Consider the following 26,346-nt stretch of genomic DNA (forward strand, 5'->3'; position numbering starts at 1 on the left):
TGAAAAGTCCTTATAATAACACTGAACCATTTAAAAAGCCCAGACTTTACTTTTTTATGTATCCTGATTGCATTCACCATGCTGATTCTCATCTGAAAACATGTTTTGGAATTAAAAATGATTAACTCATGACGTTGATAACATGAATTGAGCACTATATCGTTACTCAGGGCAGGAAAGCACTGCCAAAAAGTGCCCGAAAGTCTCTATTTAGACTGTTGACTCTATGATTGTTGAAATACAATCTGTCAAATATGTCAATCACGAATTGTGTCAAGCAACTTTGAGGCACAATGCACAAGCTGCAATTAGATCCTGGTAAAGTGACGTTTGAAGGTGTCATTGAGTTTAAAAACATGTTTCCAAAAAGCACTGAATTTATTAGTACAGTCACGCAGAGCCATAAGGATAAAACAAGTAATTTCTTTATTTTATATATAAACCCTAATGACTGTGGTCTATAAACAGATAGAAACAAAGATATTAGACGCTTAAAAAACCCCATCGAGAATCACTTTTTGGCACGACACAGGCAATTTAATTAAGAAAATGTCTGTCTTATAAGATTTCTAAATCATGATCACACCATCATATTTGACTAGCCGAATATATACCAAAGACTGTAGAAAAAACTGTTTTCTACAGTCTTTGATATACATACACACGTAGCGGAACCTTTGTACTCTTTAAGTTGGAAGACGGAAATATTTCGATAACGGAGAAGCATGGGGACCCGTGTTGCTGTGAATCAGGTGAAGTATAAATACAAACTATTACGATTTAGTATCTTTTTCCTCGAAGTAGAAATAATTAGAGGTGCAACACTTTTAACTGAATGGACCCATCAGTAAAAAAAAAAAAGGAAAGAAAAGAAAAGAAAAGACTGACATTTATAACCTTCACGTCTGCTAACTTGAGCTAATGATAACGGTGGAGTTTGTTAGCATATTTTCTGCCCCCTCTACCGCTGCTGTCTGTGAGGGTTTTAAAGGCGTGTATTTTTCCACAGGTACTACGGTTGGCTGTGAGAAATGCCACCATATCTACACTGTGTCCGCGTCAGTTTGGGAGATACTACCCCCAGTCCAGATGGTATTGTTCTTTCACCAACCAGGCAACGCAGCACAGTCAAGACTTGAATCCTCCGAGTGGGATCCCGGTCACTGAGCTGTCCCTGCGCTCTTTCATTGATATGGGCTTCACAGAGAGTCAGGCAGAGCAGATATACGAGTCTCTGGCCAATGTCAGAAAAGGAGATTCTGCCAAACACATCCTACCAACCCTCACAGCTCTGTTTGTCTTGGGTCTCAACCCGTCGAGTGTGAAGAAGTGCCTGGAGAAATGTCCTGAACTTTACACCATCAAAGAGGCACAGCTGCAGCAGCGCATAAGCAACCTGCGGAAAATAGGCTTAGTTGAAGGTAAGGTGTTGCCTTTGCACAGTTTATTTCTACATTAGATCAGGCATAAAATTACTGAAAATATATGAAACCCGCATTTTACTCTATTCCTCCGTAGGCAGTCTTCAGAGGGTGGTGGCCCATTACCCCAGGATCCTGACTGTGCCTTCGAAAAGAGTAAAAAATGTGGTGATGTTTCTCAAAGAGAAGTGCCTGTTTACTTCCCAGCAGGTCACAGACATCATCAGAGATTGTCCAGCAGTGGTGCTGGAGAACTTGGATCAGCTGGAGTACAAGTTTCAGGTGAGCAAGTGAATTGCGTTTGCTGCTTTTTGTTAGGTTTTGGTTTGGATTGTCAAACAGACCTGTCCAAACAGACCTTATACTTGGGTTCTGTGTATTCAAATGTGTAACAAACAACGGTTACCATATTATTACATAAAAGATGCAAATGTGAATTCCTAGATGTTTTGAATAAGTTATCAAAGATGATGAGCACAGTGGGCTCAGTAGCTCCATTCCAGTAATAATAGACTGAATGTTATTTGTATATATATATTTATTTTTTTTCAGATCTGCATTTTATAATCCTGTGAGCACTTCTGCAGGTCTCTTTGTACAGTGCAGAGTGGGACAGTGTGCATCCGCATTGCACTTTCCCACATGAAAGCATACCGTCCTTAAGATCAGCTCAGAGTTTCGGAATAGGAGTATCTCCTGTGTCCACACTTTTATATGTTGTCCACTTAAAGCTGTTGTCAAACTGTGTACTAACTGTGTTGACCGGCACATTTTACCTCCTCTCTCCACAGTACGTCTACTTCAGAATGGGTGTCAAACAGGCGGAGATGGTGAAGTGCCGACTGTTTCGTTACAGTCTGGATGAGATCCGCTGTCGACACACTTTCTTGGAGCGACGGGGCCTCTATGAAACCCCGGACAAGAAAGGACAGACGACGATCATCAACCCCAATCTGGACAGCGTCCTTAATGTTGATCAGGACACCTTCCTTGCGCACGTCGCCCAGACATCAGCGGAGGAGTACGACGTGTTTAAAAGACTGGCAGCCAGGGAGTGGCAGGAAGGGGAGCTGCAGCAGGGCAGGACCGAACCTGATAGTGACGATGAGGATGACGACGATGAGGATGATGACGATAGAGAAGCAAAAAGTGGATATGGGAAAAGGAGAAAGAAGTGACTGCTTGTTGAACCAGTCTTTGTTTTTTGCTTTTTAGGGAAGTTCCCTAGATTATTATCTAAACCACCCATGGGAACACAGTGAGAGCCTTTTGCTGGGGTTTATGTTAGTGGTTTCATCATGTAAGACGTGAGGACGTTGGTGTGAGACTGTGGGTCAGGTCTAACTTTGGGTGAGGAAAAATGTGTCACTAATATTTTTGACTTTCCTTCATTGATGGCATAAATTAAATGAATTTCAGAAGCTTGACTTGTGAGTCCTATTGAAAACAGGAGATGACTGCCAATCCCTTTAAGTGAGTTTTCGAATAAAGTCAAATAAATTCTTGAAAACCAATCCGATTTACTGGGCAGAAAACGCTATAAAAGCTACGGTGTGGGGAGCTCCACCTCGTTACTACGTGACAGCTGAGTGTTTGTAGCTCTCTGCAGCCCCTATACTATCTCTCTGAGTCAACAAAGGGTACATTCAGAAAGAGCCGTCCAGTGAGATGAGTGCTGCAGAGCACCGTTTTATTTATTTGAGCATTAACGGATGCGCGCCACAGGCAGTTTTTTCCATTTTTGAGCCTCAGGTAAGATCACTCACCTTTTGTTCAATCGATAATTTGTCAATAACTATGTTTATGTAGTCATTTCTGGGTTTTGTTTTGCTCTTTTTGTTTAGTGTATACAAATTTTGGTTGGGAACGTGGTTATCACGGTTGTGGTGTTCAGCTTAGTTGTTTATTTTTTGCTGAGTGAAATCATGATGTTGCACCTGATTTGTGAGATTGTACATGAAGAGAAGTTGATGTTCAGGGTCCATTGTTGAATATTCGTTCATATTCGAATTCTGCCAACAAGCTTCTGGCCGCTCATTTTAATTGTTAAGTAGACTAAAACAATTAGACTGGACTGTAAAATAAAAATGGCATGTTTAAAAAGCTGGAGCATTAAAGTGTTAGACATTACTGTTTTTTTTGTTTGTTTTTGTTTTTCCAGCCTGCAGCCCAACAAGGTTATCACTGTATCAAACACACACAGAGATATTATTCATGTAGAGATCACATTTGCTCTTTGCTGCTTGTGTGAAAATTTGCACGTTGCAGCTTTTATGCAAATGCATAAATATAGACTCGAACCATATTTGCATGTAGTTACAGTTGATTTATACACTTTCTTACCTGCTCATCCAGTTCAAATTCGCTGGGTGGATTAGAGTGGAGGTGTATCCCACCTGTATTAAATGTAGTGCGCTGTGGACATTGATTTATGGTGTTTTTCTTTCACAGGACTTGGCTGGAGAAAGTAGGGACTGTGATCATAAAAACACCCCTGTGTCGCCATCTGCACTTCCTCCGTGACTCACAGGTACAATGACATCACCGATACCAATTTCAAACATCACGCAGGAGTGGGTGGAGGTCCTGGAGAAATGGCACCTGGATTTGTTTTTGATCCCCACAATAGTCATCACTCTTGCCACCTTGCTGGCCAGCCCTGTTCTCCTGGTAAGCATTTTCCTATCCCGTGCCCTCCGCCAGGAGACGCGTTACCTGCTACTGGCCAACATCCTGGTGGCCGACCTGTTTTTGGTCCTCCTCAACTTGGCCACGTTGATTTGTAACGCCTTGAGAGCACCGATGCAATGGTTGGGTTGTGAGCTGGTCACAACTCTCACTGTCACCAGCTACTGCTGTGCCATTTACACGGTCACTCTCATGGTGGTCGACACCTATGCTGCTGTTCGCTGGCCTCTCCGTTACCGTGACGTTATTCCACCTTCCCGTACCTACTGCATACTGGTGGGGGTGTGGGTGTTAGCAGCCATATACCCTTTCACAGTGATGATCAAGACGCAGGTAGCGAGTGGGAACTTCCATGAAAAGCTACCCGTGTGTCTGGTCCTCATCTCCCTTGGATTCATTCAAGCCAGGAACATGACTGGGATCTATATCTACTTCTTCGTAGCTGCACTCATGTGTTCACTGCTCATTTCTTACTGCTACATTCGCCTCTACATGATAACGAGGACACAGGGAATCTGGCATAACCGCTTCTCCAGGGCCAGGGTCACCCTGCTGGCCCACGGGGTTCTGCTCCTGCTCTACTTTGCCCCCGGCTTCCTTTTTACCATAGAGCTCGTTCTAATAGACAGGAAAGACATACCTCAGGATGTTCGCGTGTGGGTCTCCACAGTCAATATGTGTGTTTTTATGTTGCTGCCCAGGGTATTTGCTCCTTACCTGTATGGGATCAGGTACAGAGAGATCTCAGACACAGTAATGCTGCTGCTGCTGCACCAGCACAGGAGACTCAGCCAGGCCACAGCTGCGTAAAGAAAGACCTGCTGTGTTTTTGAACAACTTCTAAAGGGTCAGAGTTTTATCTACATGATCTGTAAAAATGCCAAGAATCAAACTGTCATAGAGAAACGCTGCATTTTATTTTATAGTTTAGTCTGTAGGAGTTAGATTTCACCGAATCCAGAACTTAGACTCTGTGTTCCAGCTACATTAATAATGCAATATCGCCAATGTTTTATTTGTATAAAGCACTTGGATTTCTTTCTACTTTCTCTGTTTGTGTCAGGGGTTGAGAACTGTGTTGCTGCTCTGTGGATCTCGGTCAGAAGATGCTGAACTTCCCTGCTTTCATATTTATGTAACACACGATCCCGGGCCTCGGTTTTATGACTAAAGTAATAAAGCACTAAACTGTATTAGTTTTTTTAAAGCCTTGTTTGTCTAAAGCTGGATATCTACAATGATCCGACATGGCGAGAAGGGTGATGGATAGTGGTGAGTCGAGCATCCTGGCAGCAGGCGGCCGTAACCAGTTCAGCAACTTAACAGCAGAGGGACACATTCGTCCCTTCGTCTTGTAAAGCACAACAGGATAGTAGATGTGTTCTTTCCTCATGGCCTGGATCCCTGCACTCTAAACAACCTCACACTGCCTTTCTACATAAGCCTCTGGACCACCTCTACCCCAAAGAACACTCTACTCTACTTAATCTTATTTGCCCATTTACATGGAACTGATTACACAGTGCTAAGTACAAATCTCTAATGACCTGATTTCCACAGAAATCATTGCCATTCAACGTGGTCTGATAAGACTACATTGCTTTTCATCCTGATGAACTCACACAAAAAGTCCCTGAGGGGAGGGGGAGGGGGTTACCCAAGCTATTGTATTGCTGCCTTATTTAAAGTGTTGAAAATAACTGGTTGACTTATAATTTGTCAAACATAATTGGCATGACACAACATAGAAACGGCAATCAGATTTGGACAAAGTCACTTTTATTTATACTCAACCAGATAAAATATCTCACTGAATTTAAGAATCTCGTTCTCACGAGAAAGCTGAGCAATAGGGTGTTAGAAATTACAACAAATTCAGCAATTCAATTAAAAATATTTGTACTAGAGAAAAGAGCTGGACTGATTTTAATGTAGAACACGGTACAATAACTTCGTCCTTCCTCAACTACATTTACACCAGCTGTGCCAAAATCACCACTAAATACATCCAGTGTCTCTTTAAAGCTTTCAGCCTCTAAATAATATATATATTATATTTGCAGGATACTGTGTGTATCAATATAAATAAGGTTACTATACATAAAAAACACATGACACCATCCAACAAGTGCTTCATCCTGTAGATGCTCCTGTTTATTTGTGGGGAATAACACCTATTTCTAGTCTTTTGACCATGGGAGGGAGACTTGTAAGTGTGAAAGGTACTGATGATAGTACTACTACACTATAGTGTAGAATACCGATATCACTGTATGCCTTTACAACCTTATCTTTTTTGATGTTTTTATTTGAATCTGTGTAAAGTATTTGCATATGTTTGGATAAAGTGTGCTTCAGGGGAACAGTAGCTCGCTTTTTGTGTAAATAGTAGGCACATGGTTCATATGGATTTGCACCAATGATAGCACACTTGGTTCTTCAAGGAAACCGGCTGGAAGCTCTGGGAAATATTTTGCAGCAGGCAAAAGGAAGTTGTGACATTCTTAATTCCGGCCAAGCTCCTCCTTCCTCACCTAAAAAAAAAGTCTGTTATGCTGCTTTTCGTGTTTTTTCACGTGTTCATGTTGTTTATACGGTTTTTCTGCATGTCCTTTATGGGTATCACTGTGCATTATATAACTGTGTAAATCCGCTTTCATATAGGTGTGTTTTACATAGCAGACGTTAGCGTCCTACACACTCGCGCGCCCTCTACATGTCCGTATAAACAGCGCTTAAAAACTGCTGTTATTTCCGTGTTTTTTTCGATCGCCATCACGTCTTGACAGCAACTTTTTTTCCTCGGTAAAAGTTTGTTTGCAAACAAAGGGAGGCCACGTGGAGGACTCGAAGCATTTGGTAATTGTAGTTTTCTCCTTCTTCAACGCCCAATAACAAACAATAATCCGAACTACACAACCCATAATGCTCCGCGGCAGAGGGATGGCTATTTTTTCCCCTGGCAAATATATAAGGGTCTGTGTTTACAGTTAGCTAGTTAGAAAGTCTTTGTTTTTGTCATCGTCGCGATTCAACATGTCCCGGCTGGATATCAGCCTGCTTTATTTTTTATAACCATTCGACCATAACTACTCGGAAATACATAGTCAAACTTCTTTTAGGATACAGATTTACTGTTCTACAAATTTGTTTACCCACTGGAGAGAGAGGAGGAAGCTTCATCTGGAACTTTCTGCATAAGGTATTAATTTCTACATTTTACTAAGTAAACATTTGTGGTTGTTAACTTTAAACTTATTTCTATTGTTATTACTTGATTTGTTTTTGCTTGAGTCTGTTGTGCTATATAGAGTAAAATAACAGCCCAACATAAAAAAAAAAACAAAATTAAGTAGGTAACGGTGGGCACGAGGCAAGTTTCTTTTGTCTTACTAATCGAAGCACATAAAGTATTTTCTACCTGTTTAGCTATTTAACCACACACCTAAATATACAAGTAGATATATTTCTTACCGAGTTGAACCTTATTAATATTAAATTAACATAAAATAAACACATAATTCAGCATCTGTTACTATTTTAAATATCAAAAAACAAACTGAGTATTGTTGCAGCCATTTTTCTATGTAAATTTAGCTTAATTTCAGTACTAACAAACGATGTATGAGTGCATATTGTAAAAACTGTGGTGTTGTTGTTGTTTTTTAATATCTGCATCGTATTATGCATCTTATTATGTATTGATCACAAAGGATATCTGCGTCAGATACCTCTGGCTAAACCTGTCCTTTAATCTGGATGACGAGGTGCTGCCGCAGCTGCCTGTGGGGAACAAGCTAACGCACGTGAATGGGTTGAGTTGTTGTTAAAAATAGCCAGAGATAAATTACCTCACCGGAGCAAAAGCCAGGCATGCTCCCGGCTTTTAAAAATACAGCACGGCAATAGATTTAAAATAAAAATAAATCCTTTCTTGATCAGATATTCTCAAGAACTTTATGAACTTTATTTATACCTTGACCTAAAGATGCCGTCTACCTTTCAGTGTGTAACAAAACATAATTACTGGGACTCACTTGGTTGCTTTGTCTTTTCTTCTCAAAGAGGTTACTGCCAAAAATACTTTTAAAAAAGAAACTAGTATCCTTGACTTTGCACTTGTTCAAAGAAAAGCATCCCTGCCCCCACGCCTTCAAACCTGACTGACGTGTAGACCGTTCCAACCGTTGCTCAGCCTCTTTCCCGCCTGTGTCTCTTTGTTTCCCATCTTCCGTGTCATGCACTCCGCGCTCCAGGGCACAACTGCTTCGCAGACAAGGTGCCATACTGATTTGCGTTCTGCTGACATTGACTTCCTTGGAAATTCTTTTCTTAAAGTGTGACGTAAGACTTTGTTTTTGCCCCACTGGCTTAAGAACTGTGCTTGTGAGGGACTTGCGTGATCTCCCCTACTTCCAAACACATGCTTTGTGGTTTTACTCTGTGAGGGCTTTGTTTGTTTGGTGACTGATCTCAGTTCATACTGTAGTAATCTAATTGGGCTTCTTGTTATATATTCACCACCCTTTTTCGAGTATCCCCTGCTGCGATTTCCTAAAGAATAACATGATAATAATAATATTTTTACATTACTTGCTCTCCATCCTCAGATATCTTTTAAAGTATAAAACAGACCTATATTGAAGGTGGCAGCCATGGTATTGATGCTGGGCAGGAGGTTGAACAGGGAGGACTCTGGGATCAGAGACTCGCCAGCTGTCAAACGCAAGGTGCAGTCAAAGAAAAGATACACAAATAACTAACATTTGTTCCCAAATCTTTTGTGGCATCTTATCAAACCACACGTCTTTTTGTCTCCCAAGGTGTTTGAGGTTGAATCTAAAAATATAGCCAACCAGGATGTTCTGGACTTCTGCTCCGGATCCTCACACTCAGAGGGCATTCTGCAGGTGTTCAATGAGTTTCGCGACTGCCGCCTTTTCACCGACGTGGTCATCAGTGTGCAGGGCCGTGAGTTTCCCTGCCACCGCGCTGTGCTATCTGCCTGCTCTTCCTACTTCAGAGCCATGTTCTGCAATGATCACCGCGAGAGCCGTGAGATGCTTGTTGAAATTAACGGCATCCTAGCCGAGGCGATGGACTCATTTCTCAACTACGTTTACACCGGCCGTGCCAAAATCACCACTGAAAATGTCCAGTTTCTCTTTGAAACCGCCAGCCTTTTCCAGATCACCACACTCCGTGATGCCTGCGCTAAGTTCCTAGAGGATCAGCTGGACCCGTGCAACTGTCTGGGCATCCAGCGCTTTGCAGAGGCGCATTCTCTGAAGCAGCTGGCCAGCCGCTGTCACAGTTACGCCTTGGCCAACTTCTCAGAGGTGGCTCTGCACGAGGAGTTCCTCGACCTGCGTAAAGAAGAGTTGGAAGAGTACATTAACAGTGATGAACTTTCTGTCTGTAAGGAAGAGTTTGTGTTTGAGGCAGTGATGCGCTGGGTGTACCACAGCGTGGAGGCCAGGAAGCCCATTCTGAAGGCTCTCCTCCACCATGTCCGCCTGCCCCTTCTGCACCCCAGCTACTTTGTTCAGACCGTGGAGGGAGACCAGCTCATCCAAACTGCCCCAGAGTGCTACCACCTTCTCCACGAGGCCAGGCGTTACCACGTGCTCGGAAATGAAATGATGTCACCCAGAACTCGTCCACGAAGGTAACTAAAATGTTGATTCCCAGGTATGAGGAAGGTGACTTGTGTGTGTGACAGTTGCATGAGTGATAAATGAACTGTCTTTTCTGCCAGCCTTTTTGAATTATGTTTCAAACAACGATGAAAGATGTCACCGTGATAGAAAACACATCTTTTTAAGCAGTTAGCCAATCTTTTATCCCACATTGCATAACTAGATTTTACGATATGCACGTGAACTCAGTGCTCCTGCCCGTGTTGTTGTGTGTGTTTCAGTGTGAAAAACACAGGGAGTGCTAGTGTGTTGAAAAGACAAGTGTGTCACTGAGTCAGCTGGGTTTTGTAGTCCTATTTTAAAATGGAAATGATAATGAGGGAGGCCGAGCATGTTCCTGTACAGACTTGATGTAAAGGAAAGAAAAAATTATGTGATGCAAGACATGGTAATCATGAAATGTTGAGTCTTGTTGTCGTATCACCAGTCTAACTCACCTCACCAGTGTGTTTGGGTTCTCTTTGTCCTCACCTGTTAACTTTGTACCTATTTACCAAGCAGCCCGTATGCCGTATGTGTTTACTTTTGTACACCTGCATGTTAAAGTCTCTGATAAAGGGCAAAAGCAGGTGCTGACTAAAAAAGCAGGCCATATGGTAGACTGTACTGTCTCCTTTGTTGTTAGACCTGCCTAAAAAAAAAAGAGGGAGCAATTGTAGTTGTCGGTTATAAGGCGTTGTGTATTTCAAGTGTATTGTTAGTTGTTAGACGCATCTGGACTTCTCCTCCCCCGGGAAGCCTCCAGAAAGAAACTGATCACATCCACACAGCTTAGACACAAAGCTAAAGTGCTCCGGGGCCAGACTTTCTCTTAATACTTGAACCAGCCCTGGAACTGTGCATTTTTCTGACAACGTGTAAACAAGCCATGAAAGAAACTGCAAATACGCCTACTTCTCAACACGGTACAGCCCAATATCTGACATATGAATGGTAGAATGGTAGAACAAGAAAAGAGGCTGTAGTTAATTAGCTCTCCCATAGGAAATGTAGTCATGTCCAGGGCATGTGTTAAACAGCCAAAGAGGAAAGCTTTGTGATCATGGAAATTCAGCTTAAGCTTAGCCTCGAGTGTGTTTTTGTTGTGCCCGAGATTGATGCATTCATTGTAAGCTGAACTTTGCCTTGAAGATAAATGAAGGTAAATCCTGTTGAAACCTTTTATGTCCCTGCCCTCCAGGTGTTGACATGTGTGTTTATATATATATTCATACCCTTTTAATTAGACACCATGTCTGCAATGTTCATTCCTCCTTGCTGGCCTTTTTATTTAAACTTCTTTTTTTGTTTGTTTTTATCATTTCTGCACTTTCATTTGTACTTAATCTGTCATTTCTATGGCTCTCCCCCTCCCTCTGCTCTTTATTTTAAAGGTCCACTGGGTACTCAGAGGTGATTGTGGTGGTGGGTGGCTGTGAGCGGGTAGGGGGCTTCAACCTGCCCTACAACGAATGCTACGATCCAGTCACAGGAGAATGGAAATCACTGGCAAAACTGCCCGAGTTCACCAAGTCAGAGTACGCCGTCTGCGCACTTCGCAACGACATCCTGGTGTCAGGTAAGATCCAGCCCACATGCTACACTTTATTTGCATGGCTTTATCGAAGCCTGAACACAGACAAATTTTAAATACCATCTATCCAAGTTTAAGTTACTGCTTTCTTGACCTTAAACTACTCAGGAACTAATTGTTGAATGTGTTGTTTTCTCTTTTTTATTACTTTTCAATGTATTATTTTTGCTAGTGGACATTTAGAATTCAGGTAAGTAATATTTTAGTGCTGGGTACACATCAGATACAGTCGGTTTGTGCTTGACTTGCCATCTAATCTCTCAGCGGAGAGGCAGGAAAGGCCACGGTGACTGTTTGCCCTGTGTTATTTTTAAGGCCTCAGCCCATTCGAGTTGAAGGAAAATATGAGCGCAACATCTGGAGGCACTCTGCAGGCTCAGTGCTATGAGACACCCTCACTGGCTGTTTCTGTCCTTCTTTCTCTTCCTACTGACCACTTCCCAAGGTCACCAAATTGACACTAACTCTCCAGGTTTCTCGGAATCTTCTTCATATAAGGATGAAAAAGTCTGTTTCCATAGTTTTTTCTGCAAGAAGCTTTACAGTAAATGTTAATCTGAGGTATAGCCTTCATGGGCGCTTGGCAAGACTGCTGCATTTTTCAAACTGCTGCCAAGTGTGTTGCAAGTCTCCTTTGGTGAAAATACATCCTACATTAAATAAGATGTTTTTCTCATTTATTTTAACTGGTGAGGTCAGAGTAAAGGTATTTGCCAATGTCAAAACATTATTTTACATTTATGCTGTGTGCTAGACTTATATCTGTATAGTTTACTTGAGAGCCTGGAGGTTAACATGTTTTTTTCTTTTTTGTGTTTTTTTTCTTCCTAAGAAAAAGTATTAACAAGAGCTCTGATGTGCCTGCTAGGCCTTCTCATGCTCAAACATGCTTTATATGAGCTGCACTGCAGTAATGGATAAAAACATTGCTAGAGAAGAGGGGGAAATATAGAAAGAAAGACACAGAGAGAGAAAAAAAGAAAGCTCTCCCCTTTAGCAAAGAGTGCAGTGCTGTCCCACGCCAAGTCCTCACGTGTGTGCTATCACTCAGCCTCCAAACAGCATGAAAACGTCAACATAGCCCTCCCTCCCCCGTGCCTGTCCCACAGAAGTACATGCACAACACTGCTTTATAGCCTGTTGCGATCTTTATTGACATACTTTCTGTCTTTTGTGTGTGTTGATACATTAAATCCCTCCTCCTCAACTTTTATTTGTCTCAGTCACATTCCTGCACATACCACCATTCTGCCTGCCCTTTTTCATGCACTGTCGCAATACCTTCCAGGGCCTCCAGTATGTAGCACAGCTGCAGTTATTTCTGGTCTTAAATAGGATATGGGTATAGAAAGTGTCCCTGGCTTCTCCGTCCTTGGACTTGAACTCTGGCCAGTACTGACCTACTTAGGTCAATAACACTCCAATAAGCCTCCTACTGTATTATCAGCTAGTGAGCAGCAACACATGTTCATGCCACATACATGTGGCATACATGGATTGTATCTCATTGTCACAAGTTGCTTTTTCATGACTGGTATTCTAAGACATACTCTAAGAAATGCTTATTGGTATTTCAAAGACATGCAAATGTCACACAAATCATGTCTGGGACCTCCCAAAGTCATGGATTCTTGTGCTTTAAAAACAGTGATTAGCAGTGGCCCTCCCCATCTGCACCGGGAAGACTTTACCTACCGGCATTTTTAAAGAGGAAAGACCCTATTCCAAAGAAACACTGCTTTTATGACTAGCTTTTCAAATGTACATGTCTGTCTTTGAAGGGATAAAGTCTCCATCATTGCAAATCTTTCAACAGCAGGTCTTCAGGAGCAGCACACTGTCTGGATTTTTTTCTTCCTGCAGACTGATTGAGCTGATACATGCTGCAACTAGCTTCTTTGGCTTCTTCTTAAATGATTGAACATTAATTACAGACAGACCTGCAGAAGACCCCTTTCCACCTTTGTTCCACTTTATCGTTGCTCCACACAACCACTGATCTGTGTGCTGTACAAAGTAAACAACCTTCTGAGCACTGCTGACACGCGATACATAACAGGTTGTTGGATAAAAGTCAGCAACCTGTTTCCTAGACCTGCTTTTTTTCCAGAATTGATAACATTACCTTTTTCTCTTCCAACTTTACTGTTGACACATATATATATATATATATATATATATATATATATATATATATATTTTGGTAGTTTATTAAATATTTAGGGGAGATTCTTTCTTTTTTCCTGCTGTCTATGTTTGGCAGCGGGGAGGCAAGAAGGGGCACAAGTTTGGGCTTGCTTGAAATGTGGCTGGGTCATGTCATTACATGGTCAAATGACGCCTTCTTCTCCACAATGTCACAGATGACAGATAGAGGATACGCTGCAGTAGTAGTAGATTGTTAGCAGACAAAGATCCTTTCATGCGTGTTTGCTTTGAAGGTAAATACAAACAAAAAATCTCTGGAACATAATTGCATGGGTATGTGTGCGTGTGTGTCAGAGTCAGATAAGACTTACAACACTGACCTAGTTAGGCGATAAGTTATTACTTAACACCCAAAGTGTGCTGCTCATCAAGAGTAGCGTTTTAAAGTTTTTATATAGGATCAACCACATTGTTAGACTAATAGTGAATAGAGTTATAAAATGTAGAGCACTCAAAGCTGAACTCAGAGCTGTCTTAACTGTATTCATGAGAGCTGTTTTCATTTTGTTGTTTTTTTAGGTGGTCGTATAAACAGCAGGGATGTGTGGATGTATAACTCCCAGCTCAACCTGTGGATCAGAGTGGCTTCTCTTAACAAAGGTCGCTGGAGGCACAAGATGGGTGTGCTACTGGGCAAGGTAAGGAGGGACATAATGCCTCTTGATGTCTGACTCGACTTAAGTTTCAGCATCAGGTTTTACCCAGTGACAGCACCACAGCAACACCGCAAGTTAGTTCATGATAGAGTGTGACGTGTCTGCTACTTGCAATTTTTCATATCAATTTCCTTTTGTTTTTTAAATGTCTTGTAGAAATTGTGAACGCTCTCTTAATGACATTTTCGTAACTTTTTCTATAACAGGTGACAGAACAGCTGTTGTTGTTGTTTTTTTCCAGGATGTCGTATCTGTCTGTCTCCAACATTTCATAGCTATTGAATCTTGGCTACATAGGAACTAACCAGCAACTATGCTTCACAGGAAAAATGCGATGTGTGTTTACAGAAACTTGAGTAATGGGTTCATCCGAGAAGAATAAAGAGAATGCGTAGCATCATCATTATCTTCCTTACTTCCTCACATAGTTTCTAAGATCAAGTCTTAGATAGGGGCTGACATTTACATGTCTACACGAATCTGTGGAATCTTTTCCGCGGAAGTTTTCAATTGCTGTCGAATTTGCATATTCAACGTAGGTCTCATTCCACACTATTCCGGGTCAAGTGATAGTTTTAGAAATTCCTAAAGGCATTGTATACTTAGGGATGATTGACATTAAGCATCTGGCCTTAAACCTGATTCAGTCAATAATTCTAAGAAAAAATTACAATAATTGTTATTGCAGTTCCATTTGATTATAGCCTGATTTTTGCTGTCACACATCCATGTGTTGCCTGAGGGTTTGTAAACAGCTGTTGCCAACTTGTCTCACAAACCCTGATACGCAGGAGCCTATTCAACAGACAAAAGTTTGTTTTCATTTTTAAAAGAACCACAAGCTACTGTTTAGAGCTGACTAAACAGTAGCTTCAGCTACTGAAAGTCTGTAGCTGATTCAGTCATTTCATATACTTTACACATGTTATTTTGAAGATGTTATAGACATTCATAATCAAAATGTCTTGAAATGTAAGATTTCTTTGTCTCAGAGAGGTTTTTCATAGCTAGCACAGCCTGGCCACATAGGAATATTTATAGAGAAAAGTGTAGCTTACAGTCAAGCAATCAGTGCTGCACAATGTGCTACAGCATAACGCTCCATTACATCGGTGTCAATCCAGCATGTGTACTTTGAAAGTTGAAGTTCAGTAAAGTTTGTGTGCATGTGATGACGTGTGATTGCAAAGATTTGAGCGCTGTAAAAAAACAATGTGTCACTCGCTCAGTGTATTTACCGTTTCTTATTTCCTTGTTCCAAAGGATTTTTAATATATTTGAGATAAAGTACAAAAGAGCAAACACCTACATATTTAGGAATTTCTGGAATCTGTTCCATGGAGCTTTTTGACTACTTTAAAATGACGTGGTTCAGTCATATGTCTCATTTTAGTTTTGCGGCTATGGTTTTCCATCGAGGCTTGAAGGAAATAGTTAAGAAGTCGTAAGGGTGTTTGGCATTAGATATCTATCTTTAAACCTGATGAAGTCACACACACTAAGTCATCTGTTTTTGTTTTTTTTGGCGATAGGCTGCTTTCTGCTGTCACATATCTGTGTTAACTGAAGGTTTGGTGTCATCTCACAAATCTTCGTATACAATCCTGTTAATACCTTCCACGCTGAAAGTAACTCAACTGTCAAAAAATATTTTGAATGATCTTTTACAGATATTTTCTTTTTAGTACAGCTATACATAGATTCAAGAGCTCCAAATGAGTTTGTAAAGACGCATTGGGTCCATACTATAATCTTCATCACACAAATATACTGTACAGTCTGTCTTCATTACAGACGGAACTTGATAAGTGCTTCTGCTTTAGAGCCGTTACCAGTCCATTAAACTTGTATGTCTCCAAATTTATTCAGTGTCTTTTATCAGCGTTGGCATGTTCTCCTGACAGCTGCACATTCCAAAATAGGAATTACCGCAGTGGACCCAGGAGTCGCACGCATGCCTTAGCTCTGTGCATTGTGTTCAAATTCAGACTTGTGTAGGCGGACTGTTTTCCACACAGAGAATTGATCACTAAGAGAATCGAAAAAGAATTGAACCTCTAGTTGGACGAAATTTCTGAACTGTAGACATTTGTTGTTGATGTCGTCTAAAGAAGGACAGTTGTTTTGGTTCATGCATGCACATAAGTTCATGTTCAGGCCAATACATCACTCATATGCACTTTAGTGACAAATGATTACTCACTATTACAAACATCAAGTTAATGGACACGACTACAAGTATTCTTGGAAAGCTTTGAAATAGCGCTGTATTTACTCTTTCACAGGGGATGTGACTCAGGGACTTCTTATCGTTGGTAGGTCTGTAGTGCAAACATCCTTTTCTTATTTTTGGGACGTTTCTTTGATCTACACTGGATTTTACACGACACTCAAAATATTTTGTTGCCTTGCCACAGCAAACCACATATGTGCATTTGGTGTACGTGCTGCTGTTCTACAACAGTGTGGTATTTAGTTGGTGGTCATGGTGTGGCTTTAAGAGTCAGTAATTAACTACAAAGTGAACCATGCACACATGTGTGGTGAAAACATGACTGATATTGGTACATTAAAGGAAACCACGGTTAATGGTAAGAGTCTGTAGCTGGCTGGGCACTCCCATGCAAAACCTGTTGAATGAAAAAAGATCAACTTTTATACCAAAGTACAAGTTTTGCAACTCAAAACTGGACAAAAAAATGTAAGCGTATCTAAAACCATAGACACACGAATTACTCTGTGATGTATTCTCTTTTATCCTCTGCTTGTCGATGGTCTGTCAAGTAATTATAGAAAAATGCTTCTTAAAGCTTTAAAAGTTTTTATCCTTTTGATCGCTTTAGTAGCCGTCCTCCTAACTGAAGGTAAATAAACGTCTGTCAGAGATAAGACCTCTATTTATCATTTTTCAAATTACCTGAATGTATATTTATAGTACTATTTATATTATCATTTTACCTCAGAATCGTTTGGCATGTAGATCTGGAAGGTTTTTCCAGTTTGTGCCTTTTTTGTTTTGGTCTCATTCCAGGTTCTTATCTGGCTTTTTATCTCTGAGACATTTTGCCCCTTGACAATGTATCTTTCTGTTTGTTGATTTCCTCAGAATTCAGTTCCCCTCCCCCTGAGTTTATACCCTCTCATTTCCTCATTCAGCTTGTAATTTCCCCTTTTGGTGAAAAAGCACTGATGTGGCAGTTGCAAGTTTAGAATAACAAAGTACAAGCGTCTATAATGCAGGACCAGGTATAATCCTACTACACTTAAAGTTGATAAATGAATGTAAGGTTTGCTGAAGTGTAAACATCTAGAGGATAGCTGATTATCACGGGGATGGCGGTATAAGATCACACAGACACACACGTGTACACTTCTCAGTGTCCTGCAGTCTGATACGTCCTGTTGGACTGGTCTAGTTTCCATAGATATAATCTAAAATAGGTCACCACTTGTTTTCCTGTCCCTGTTATGGTGGCACATGGTGACGGCTGTTCACATCTATTATATGTTTCACTCTCTCTCTGTCAGTCTCTCTCTCAGACACACTCACACTCTTTCGCTCTTTCTATTAATACGCTCGTGTTTTTGTCCCCCTGCTGCAGTTGTTCTGTGTTTCTCTTGCTTTAACTACATCTTACCTTAGCACATGTTAAGGAAGCTGTTAATCATTTAACCAGTGGCTCAGCACTTAAATATGGTCATAAAACTAGCATGCATGTTCAGTGAATTACAATTGTGTCTGCAGATTTATGGATTTTGTTTAGCTCAGCATATTTTTATGACAGCTGCATACTTTAGGTCAGTATTCATTGGCTGTCTGCGCTGCCATTATGTCCTAGTATTGACAGACTTTCATGGTGTATCAAAAGCTGATGTCTTATTAAAAGAGTGCAAATACAGTGATCCAGTGCCCCACCCCCACTCCTTTCCACCACCTTCTTTAAACAATCTTGTGTCTGGATATCTTCAATGGCTCTTTAAAGCGCCAGCCCACCAGAATTACATAAGGAAGAACAAGATGCTTTACATTTGTTGTTGCTATTACTGTGGGCGCCTTAAAGGTGTGTATCTAGCTTTACATGTGACTGGATTGAAATTGTTGTTAATACAAATAGAAAGGAGGAAAAAAACAGCTCAACAAAACCAGTAGTTTAACAAAATCCTTTGTAAACAACTCCTTGCACTTGATTATATGTATCTCTCAGTAGCCTGTTTTCTTCTTTATCGCTCTTTGCTTCTCTCGCGTCTCTCACTTTTAGGAAAAAACAACCCACATTTACAGTTTATCAGCTGTATCAACATTAATTATTAAAAATAAACAAATTGCAGTTGGCGTGCATGCCCACGGTCTTATTCAGTGAGTTACAATGTGGCAGCTCAGTTATGTGATTTCTGTCACTGAAAATACACGAATGCAGAGACAATACTACTCTGTAACCGCACGACTTATAAACAAGAATAGGGATTGTCAGTTTTTCAGTTGGAAAAACAATAGTGCTATTCAGCATTAGCTAGGCGTTTAATGCTAATAACCATGTGTCCCATCAGCTTCCGTCTTTTTGTTCCTCTTCTTTTCCTCCATCTTTCTTTGTTCCTGTCTCTCCTGTTTTCCTCTTTTTCTTGTCTGTACTTATTTATGTTTCCTATTTTGCAGAGAGGCAGGAACAGCCTGAAGGTTTTCTCTTGCATAACACCGCACTTGTAACCAGCAATGCTCCTCACTGTTTTCTTGACACGTGAGCCCTTTACAGAGGATGTTATTAGCATAACTGAAAAATACATCTGTGTCTTTCACAAAGTTGCTGTAGCATTTGTAGGGTCTGTCTCATGTCAACACAGTATCCCCAATTCTGTTGCTGTAGTTTGGAATATAGTTTATGCATAGTGATTGCCAGATTTGCTTCATCAGGCAGAATGAGAGTGTGGAAATTCAGGCTGTAACAAGTATGCTGTCAAGTTCAGACGTTCGTAGTTATGAAGATTTATGTTTAAAGGTTAACAGATGAACTGGGCTTTGCAGTAAGGAACTGATCATTGTGCCTATTCAGAAGAAGTACGTCAGCAACACTCTGCTCCTGATGAACTGGTTTTCTAAAGCTGACATAGAGGCTGTTGTTCATGTTCATAAAGTAGTGAATTTGAATGCAAACATCTTTTTGCTGTGAATAATTTTGTTTCTCTATGCTTGAAATTTCTCTTACTTTTAATTTTGGCCCCTCATCTGACCCTCATACATTTGTGTGTCTGTCCGCAGGTTTATGTTGTGGGTGGTTATGATGGACAGAGCCGCCTGAGCAGTGTGGAGTGTTATGACTCCTTCTCTAACCGCTGGACAGAAGTGGCTCCCATGAAAGAAGCGGTCAGCTCTCCAGCTGTGGCCAGCTGTGCTGGAAAGCTCTTTGTTATCGGAGGAGGGCCTGACGATGAAACCTGTTCAGACAAGGTGATAAATGGTTTTTCAGCACCCACACACTCAAGCACATAGTGCTCTTTTTTTTTCTTTTTCTTTTTTTGCCTGTCCCGTTTGGTTCTTTTGCCATCAGAATTGTTGTCTAAAGGCAAAGAAAGATGCCCAACGGATTTACTTTACCAAATGGACCATCCCAGCCTTGCTGTATTGGTCTATTTGATTCACCTTTGCTTTTATTGTTTATTTTATTTTCATTTGCTGAACATGGGACAGACTTGACTGGGGAAAAGAAAAGGGAGAAAGACAGAGGGAAAGAAAAAGAGCGGGTAAGAGGGACGGTGATAAAGGGCAAAAACCAACAAAACAAACAGACTAAGCTGCTCTCAGATAACTTGTTTTCATAATTACAGGTGTGCAATGGAAGTTTAAAATTCTGCTTTGTTTTGCTTTTTTTCAAGCTCCTTTACGTCACACAACATAAAACATAATATGTAAAGGCCTCATAGTTCTCGGTCGCTGCATGATTTGTATAAAGATCAGATTTCCCCTTTTTCCTGAATTGAGTTAAAGGGAAGGCTTAAATAACAATCATTTCTTACCAAGTATTTTAGCTTTCGTAAAGCTGGAGTACAAACACTCACTGATGGTTTTGCATAGTAGTAACAGGTACATCCTGTTTATTCAGGTTGGTCCTGATTTACCTTGTTTCACTTTGTTAATTGTATCCAGGCTTTGTTCTCCATGGAATGCATTAATTGTACTGTATTTCAGGTTTTATTTCATAGCATTTACTCATAGGAGTAAAGCTATAACAGCTTAACATGCTGACATATTCAGAAATGTTACAGTAGGAGAAAAATACAGTGGCACGTGATGACGGACCATTTTACCATGATAAACTTTCTGTGAAATGAATGCTAGGTAACAATAGCGATAACTTACTTAAGGATTAGGTCATTTGTCATCTGTCACGCTACCATGTAAAACAGATCGCCTCAGAATTTGGACTTAACAAGTACCTTGGAATAGTTTCAGTATGTTTTGAATGACAGGCCACATTGTTGGTAGTAAACAGGAAGACACTGGCTTTCTTAGGAATCCAAAGTTCCAACGAAGCAGTTTTTTTACGTCCGTGAAATAGCTGGCATATTTGTTTATGTCTATGCAGAGTAGAAAAAACACATTCATGTGCAGAGGGGCAGCCTGATAAGACTAAGAGCCCATGCTGACTCCAGATTTTTGATCTGCTCATCTCTTGGGTCTGCTAACAGGGTCATTTAGATTGGTCCCAAAGGTCCTAATCTGTCTCAGCGAGACTCTGTGCTCAATGGAAGTCCTTAGAGACCAAACTTTTGGGGGGAGGCTATTTTAAAGATAAGTGGGTGAGAGAATGTTTGGATTGTATGCAAAACCACACAGAGATGCACTTAATGTCAGCCCACAGAAGAGTCAGTAACCACCGAATGGGCTTTACATATTTTTGTTGTTACTGCTTTTGACAGCTGTTTTTCCACTGCATGGTATAGATTTTTCTAAGATAAAGAAAGATAAAGTTTCTTTCATCTTTGTAAAACACCACTATGTTCAAACGTATGTTACAGGTTCAGTGCTATGATCCAGAGACAGACTCCTGGTTGCTACGTGCCAGCATCCCCATTGCCAAGCGGTGTATCTCAGCAGTATCTCTCAACAATCTGATCTATGTGTGCGGCGGTCTCACGAAGTCCATTTACTGCTACGACCCTGGAGAGGACTACTGGATGCATGTGGCTCAGACCTTCAACAAACAGGTTACTATCAAACACAGACGCTGAGTGCCCGAATCCACAAACTGACTTTAGCCATAAGAATATGAAGAGTTCTATACTTTGACGATGTACCCTTTAATTTCTGTCTTTCTTTAACTGTAGGAGAGCTGTGGCATGTCAGTGTGTAACGGAAAGATCTACATCCTCGGCGGCAGGGGGGAAAATGGCGAAGCCACAGACACCGTCCTGTGTTACGACCCAGCAACAGGCATCATGACGGGAGCATCCTCTATGCCTCGAGCCATCTCCTACCACGGCTGCGTAACCATCCATCGTTACAATGACAAATACTTCAAGTCATGACCAGGAACAGGATCGCACACACAGACACTCTCTCAACATGAGAGCAAACATTAAAGAACTCTCCAAGTACTCATACACGTACAAAGACAAAAACTAACCACACCCCGTTTTTTTTGTTTTTTTTAATAAGAGGCACATTTAATAGTTCTAACCACAGCATCAGTGAGCTAATTTATTTCCTCACAGCATCATGTAGCAAGACTCGTTGCGGTGCTGTGAATCTTTTGTTGTCTTAATAGCCTTTCTGTGGAAATCCTTAGAAGCTGATAACACTAATGGCTTCTCTGCAACCAGAGATAAAGTGGAACCAGATCAGCATGAGAGATGTGCTTTGGTGAAAATCAGTCTTAAATTACACTGTAGATCTCTGAAAACAAAGCGAAACAAAAGCGTGGTTGCTTTTTCATTTACCGAAGAGTTTCAATTGAAATATGAGCTTCGAGATTCATTCTTGACCTTGAGATGAGATTAAACTACAAGCTCACTTACTCACCTTTTCACATAGCGTTCTATGAATAGATTGACACGTGTTAAAATATTTGATTTTGAGGTGTGCTCAAAAAAGTCATTAAGTGAAAACAAAGGGTGGTGCTCCCAATTACATTATTGAGTTTTTGCTAGCACTCATTTATCATACCTACAGACCATCAATATAAAAAATGTAACTTCCCAGCACTCTGCTTTCATTCCTGTGCAAAGTATAACCTCAAGATTTAGGTCGCTGATGATTAATGAGAGTTCTGATGAGCAAAAAAACAACACTGAAAATATCCGCCGAGAGCCAACAGTTGTCTCTGGAGAAACAAAAATATATCCAAAAATACTGATCTGAGTGATCAGGTCAGATTACTCACCTCGCCCCCCTGCACTCATGCAGTTTGTCTCATACAGTAAAGTTATGCCAAGCTCTGGCAAAGAACATAATAACGAACTGTGCTCTGTTGTTTTTTTTTTTACCACTTCTCCAATACTGAAAATGACCTGATAGAAATGTGGTAGGCAGTCAGCCAGCTGCTCTCCCACAGTATCATCTGTCATAAATACGAAGCTCTTTCACTCCTCAACCCAGAGCCGAGTTAAGAGAAGAGGTAAAGAGCAGAAGCTGTGAAAACATTGGACTCTAGCCACTGTTGGCTCTTCCCTTGTGTTTCCTTTTTTTCCCATCTCATCACCACTCACCATTAAGTTCCACTTCCCATATGTGTGTTTCTCTTCCTGCGCTCCAACTGTGTCATCACCTCACTTTTTACAGTCAGCCATGCTATTGCCTTCTAAGCTGTATTTTTTGCTCCTTTTTAATTATTATTATTTCACTCATTATTGCCTTTTTTTGGTAAGTTATATTTGCCCGTGCCTATTTTTTTATAATTGGATGTTTATTGTATGATAAGTAGTTATGTCGACGTTAGTCCATCGGTGTACTGGGCTTGTGGGGTGGTTTTGTAGATGTGAGAAGCCTTTTGTGGATCAAACTCATAGACTGCTCTGAATAAATGGTGTGCATGTCTGGTGTGTATGTGTGTGTGCGTGTGTGTGTATGTGCGTGCACGTGTCTGTGTGTGTAAGGTTATTGTGTGACTTTTACTGCTTGGTCTGGATGCTTTGGGAGCCACGCAGGTTTATCACAGAGTTGTCGTGCAATGCTGCCACATCTCACCTGTACACTTACATGTAAAGATGTAACTCGGGGTAACCATAGATACCTCCAGGTGTGTATGCGCGTATGTGTGTTGAATGGTCAGCTAAGGTGGCGGGTGCAGCAGTGCTGGCCCTCACACAGTTGGCGGGTTTAAGAGTCTTGAATGATGAGGATTTTGGATGGTGTGGCTCTTGGTCAGTAAAAGTCACCTTTTAATACAATTGGTGTTGATAGATTGCTGTGAATATACAGTTAACTTTGTTTTCTTTGTTTAACCTATATTTAAATGTATCTTTGTATTCTTGTTTGCATAATATGTTCTCTTGAGAGCCCCGATTGTGCACTTTGACAGAATCCTGTTAAATGTAGAACTTTATGACAATGATTTCCTTTTTTACTGTATCAGTAAATGTTCTTTGCTTTCATGTGACGTATAGAAAAGAGATTGAAAAGGGCCTGTCAGCTCCTCCTGTTGACCACTGCCTCCTACGCTGAAAAAAACAGCAAATATTGCTGCAAAGGAAGCAGCGTCGTCATGACAATTTCAGTTGTCAAATTTTAGAGATTTGTGAATTTGGCACTCAGCACCATTACCTAATATCCTTTAAGAACAGCTCTGGTCATGCTTCACCTGTCAGGTATGATAACAAAAATATGTAGGGGGAAGTTGTTGGTTTTTTTACATAAACATTCTTCACATTCCTCCAAATGGAGGTCAGGTTAAGGAGCAATACAGGTGGAAAAATGAAGCACCTCCTGATTCACCTGCTTGCAGAAGTCAGGAGGAGTGACGGGTTCAGTTGAGGGGCAGGAAAGCAGAAAGGCTGAAGCATGGGAGTGATAAAGTGAGAATCTGAGTGTGTGTGCGTCTGTGATTTCACTGAGTATTTACTCTTAAGTAGGGCACAAACTGTCATGTTGTGCTGATTTATTGATTTTCATTAATGTCTTTCATGTATTATTGACTTTTGATAAGAATATCCATCATTTTGTTTTTTGTGTGTGTGTACTGTTTTGGGTTTTTTTTTAATCTTTTGCTTGTTGTGGTGAGTTGTGGGATTGCGTGATGCTGAGAACATAAAAAGGACGTGCAGCAGATTACACCCCAAAAAACTGAGGGTTACAACTTGCTCACCAGAGTTAAATGTTAACACAGATAAGAGCCACATTTGAGATCCTGAAGTCAGTCTTGTTGGAAAAGCACCACCTGTGCCTTGCCTTGATATCAAGAGATGTAACCTCTTAAGTGCTGCCCTAGGTGCCTTAGCGAAAGATTAATGAGTGAGCAATTACATCAGATAATTGTGATATACACTGCTATTATTGTGTGCATGATGTGTGATACTTTAACAACACTTTTCTTGTGCTCTTCGTTTTAAAAAAAAATCTTTCAATTTTTGTAAACTGCAGTATGTTGAAATGTAATGGTTGAGTTGTTTATGAGAAACATCAATAAAGTTTTTCTTAATGTATCAACGCTTTGCTCTCACTCATTGTTAACAAGTGAAAGTCTACAAGAAAACAACGATGCACCTGTTCAGATGCTCATTAATGCAAATTCCCGCTGTGATAGCCTCAGTGTCCTGCTCTTAGCTGACAGGAGTGGCACCTGGTGTGGTCTTCTGCTGCTGTAGCCCATCTACTTCCAGGTTGGGTGTGTTCATTCAGAGATGCTCTTCTGCACAGGTGTTGTTTTGACTTACTGTTACCTTCCCAGCATCTTCAAGCTTTATGGCCATTGCCCTCTGACATCAACAAGGCCTTTTTGCTCAGAGAGATGCCGCTCACTGGATATTTTTGTTTTTTGGAGCTTTCTCTGTAAGCACCAGAGATGGCTGTGTGGGAGAATCTCAGTAGATCAGCAGTTTCTGAACTACTTATTCCTTTCTTGAACTTCAGCGGATCATTCATGGCAAAACACAGTGACTTGCTGCCATGTTAGGCTGATTAGATATTTGTGTTACGTAATGAGCAGCTGAACAGGCGTACCCGAGAAAGTGGCCACTAAGTAAATTCTCACACATGTTCATTGTGGATCATTTTCATGCCAGCAATGGAGGTAAAACTCCTCCAAGAGAAGATGTCCTGATATTTATGTTCCCTTCTCAAACAAAATGTAAAGTTTTCACTGAAATCAGAAGGCTGAAATGAAAAGCGATTCTTGTGGTCAGTGCAGCATGCAGTCAATGTGCCCCGAGAAGTTGTGTATTTTCTCAATCAAGCGATCGTGAGCACATCCGTTTTCACAACAGACTGGCCATAAAAAGAATGGAAACAAAGTGATTTATGTATTTCATCGAAACCACAACTATTGTCCCACAAATATCCATGAAGATGTCACAAAAGAAGAGATGCGCCATGTGGGTTTTGTTGCAAGTTGTAACAATCTGCTCCACAGAGCTGTGGACACTGTATTCACCAAGGGATGAGTCAATCATGCTGGTGAAGTTTTAATGAGTCATTGTGGTGAACAAGGGGACAGTGTTTAAAAGCAGCCGCACTTTTTAAAGTAGGATTGAGCAACCCATGCTTCATTATCAGGCCCTTTTTATTTAAGTCTCATGTGATTTATATTCTCCATATTATGCTTTGGTTTAATGAAAACCACAAAGAATCCTCTCAGAGATTGTTACCGTCTCGCTACATTTACCCCAAACATTATGGGAAAAATTGAAGACATGCCTTACCCATACATCTGTGTTCTGATATATGCAAAGAGCTCATCAGGGACATGCATTCTCAGACGGGATAATACTATACAGTTCATTAATCAGCTGTGATTATAAGAATAGAATAGAATAGAATAGAATAGAATTCAACTTTATTGTCATTGCACATGCACAGGTACAGGGCAACGAAATGCAGTTTGCATCCATCCAGAAGTGCTTTAGTGATATAGATATATTACAATATATATTAGCAATAATATAGATATGTGAGT

At 40.7% G+C, this 26,346-nt stretch overlaps 3 protein-coding genes across 3 annotated transcripts; all 3 read left to right on the plus strand.

Annotated features, from left to right (window-relative positions):
* Nucleotides 1-684: 684 nt before the first annotated feature.
* Nucleotides 685-2,940, plus strand: mterf4 (mitochondrial transcription termination factor 4). The gene is made up of 4 exons (XM_004542580.2): nt 685-752; nt 1,010-1,421; nt 1,519-1,703; nt 2,213-2,940. Exons 1-4 carry the CDS (start codon nt 726-728, stop codon nt 2,597-2,599), a joined length of 1,011 nt encoding a protein of 336 aa, XP_004542637.2. The 5' UTR covers nt 685-725; the 3' UTR covers nt 2,600-2,940.
* Nucleotides 2,941-3,043: 103 nt separating this feature from the next.
* Nucleotides 3,044-5,900, plus strand: LOC101481207 (putative G-protein coupled receptor 148). The gene is made up of 2 exons (XM_004542579.3): nt 3,044-3,173; nt 3,873-5,900. The coding sequence occupies exon 2, from the start codon at nt 3,957-3,959 to the stop codon at nt 4,917-4,919; it is 963 nt and encodes a 320-aa protein (XP_004542636.2). The 5' UTR covers nt 3,044-3,173; nt 3,873-3,956; the 3' UTR covers nt 4,920-5,900.
* A 992-nt stretch (nt 5,901-6,892) lies between these two features.
* On the plus strand, nt 6,893-24,877 carry klhl24a (kelch-like family member 24a). The gene is made up of 8 exons (XM_004542578.5): nt 6,893-7,311; nt 8,720-8,839; nt 8,933-9,777; nt 11,182-11,366; nt 14,109-14,227; nt 19,500-19,688; nt 21,257-21,445; nt 21,566-24,877. The coding sequence occupies exons 2-8, from the start codon at nt 8,765-8,767 to the stop codon at nt 21,764-21,766; spliced, it is 1,803 nt and encodes a 600-aa protein (XP_004542635.1). The 5' UTR covers nt 6,893-7,311; nt 8,720-8,764; the 3' UTR covers nt 21,767-24,877.
* Nucleotides 24,878-26,346: the final 1,469 nt, after the last annotated feature.

The sequence above is a fragment of the Maylandia zebra genome, linkage group LG18 (assembly GCF_041146795.1).
Source record: "Maylandia zebra isolate NMK-2024a linkage group LG18, Mzebra_GT3a, whole genome shotgun sequence".
NCBI lineage: Eukaryota > Metazoa > Chordata > Actinopteri > Cichliformes > Cichlidae > Maylandia > Maylandia zebra.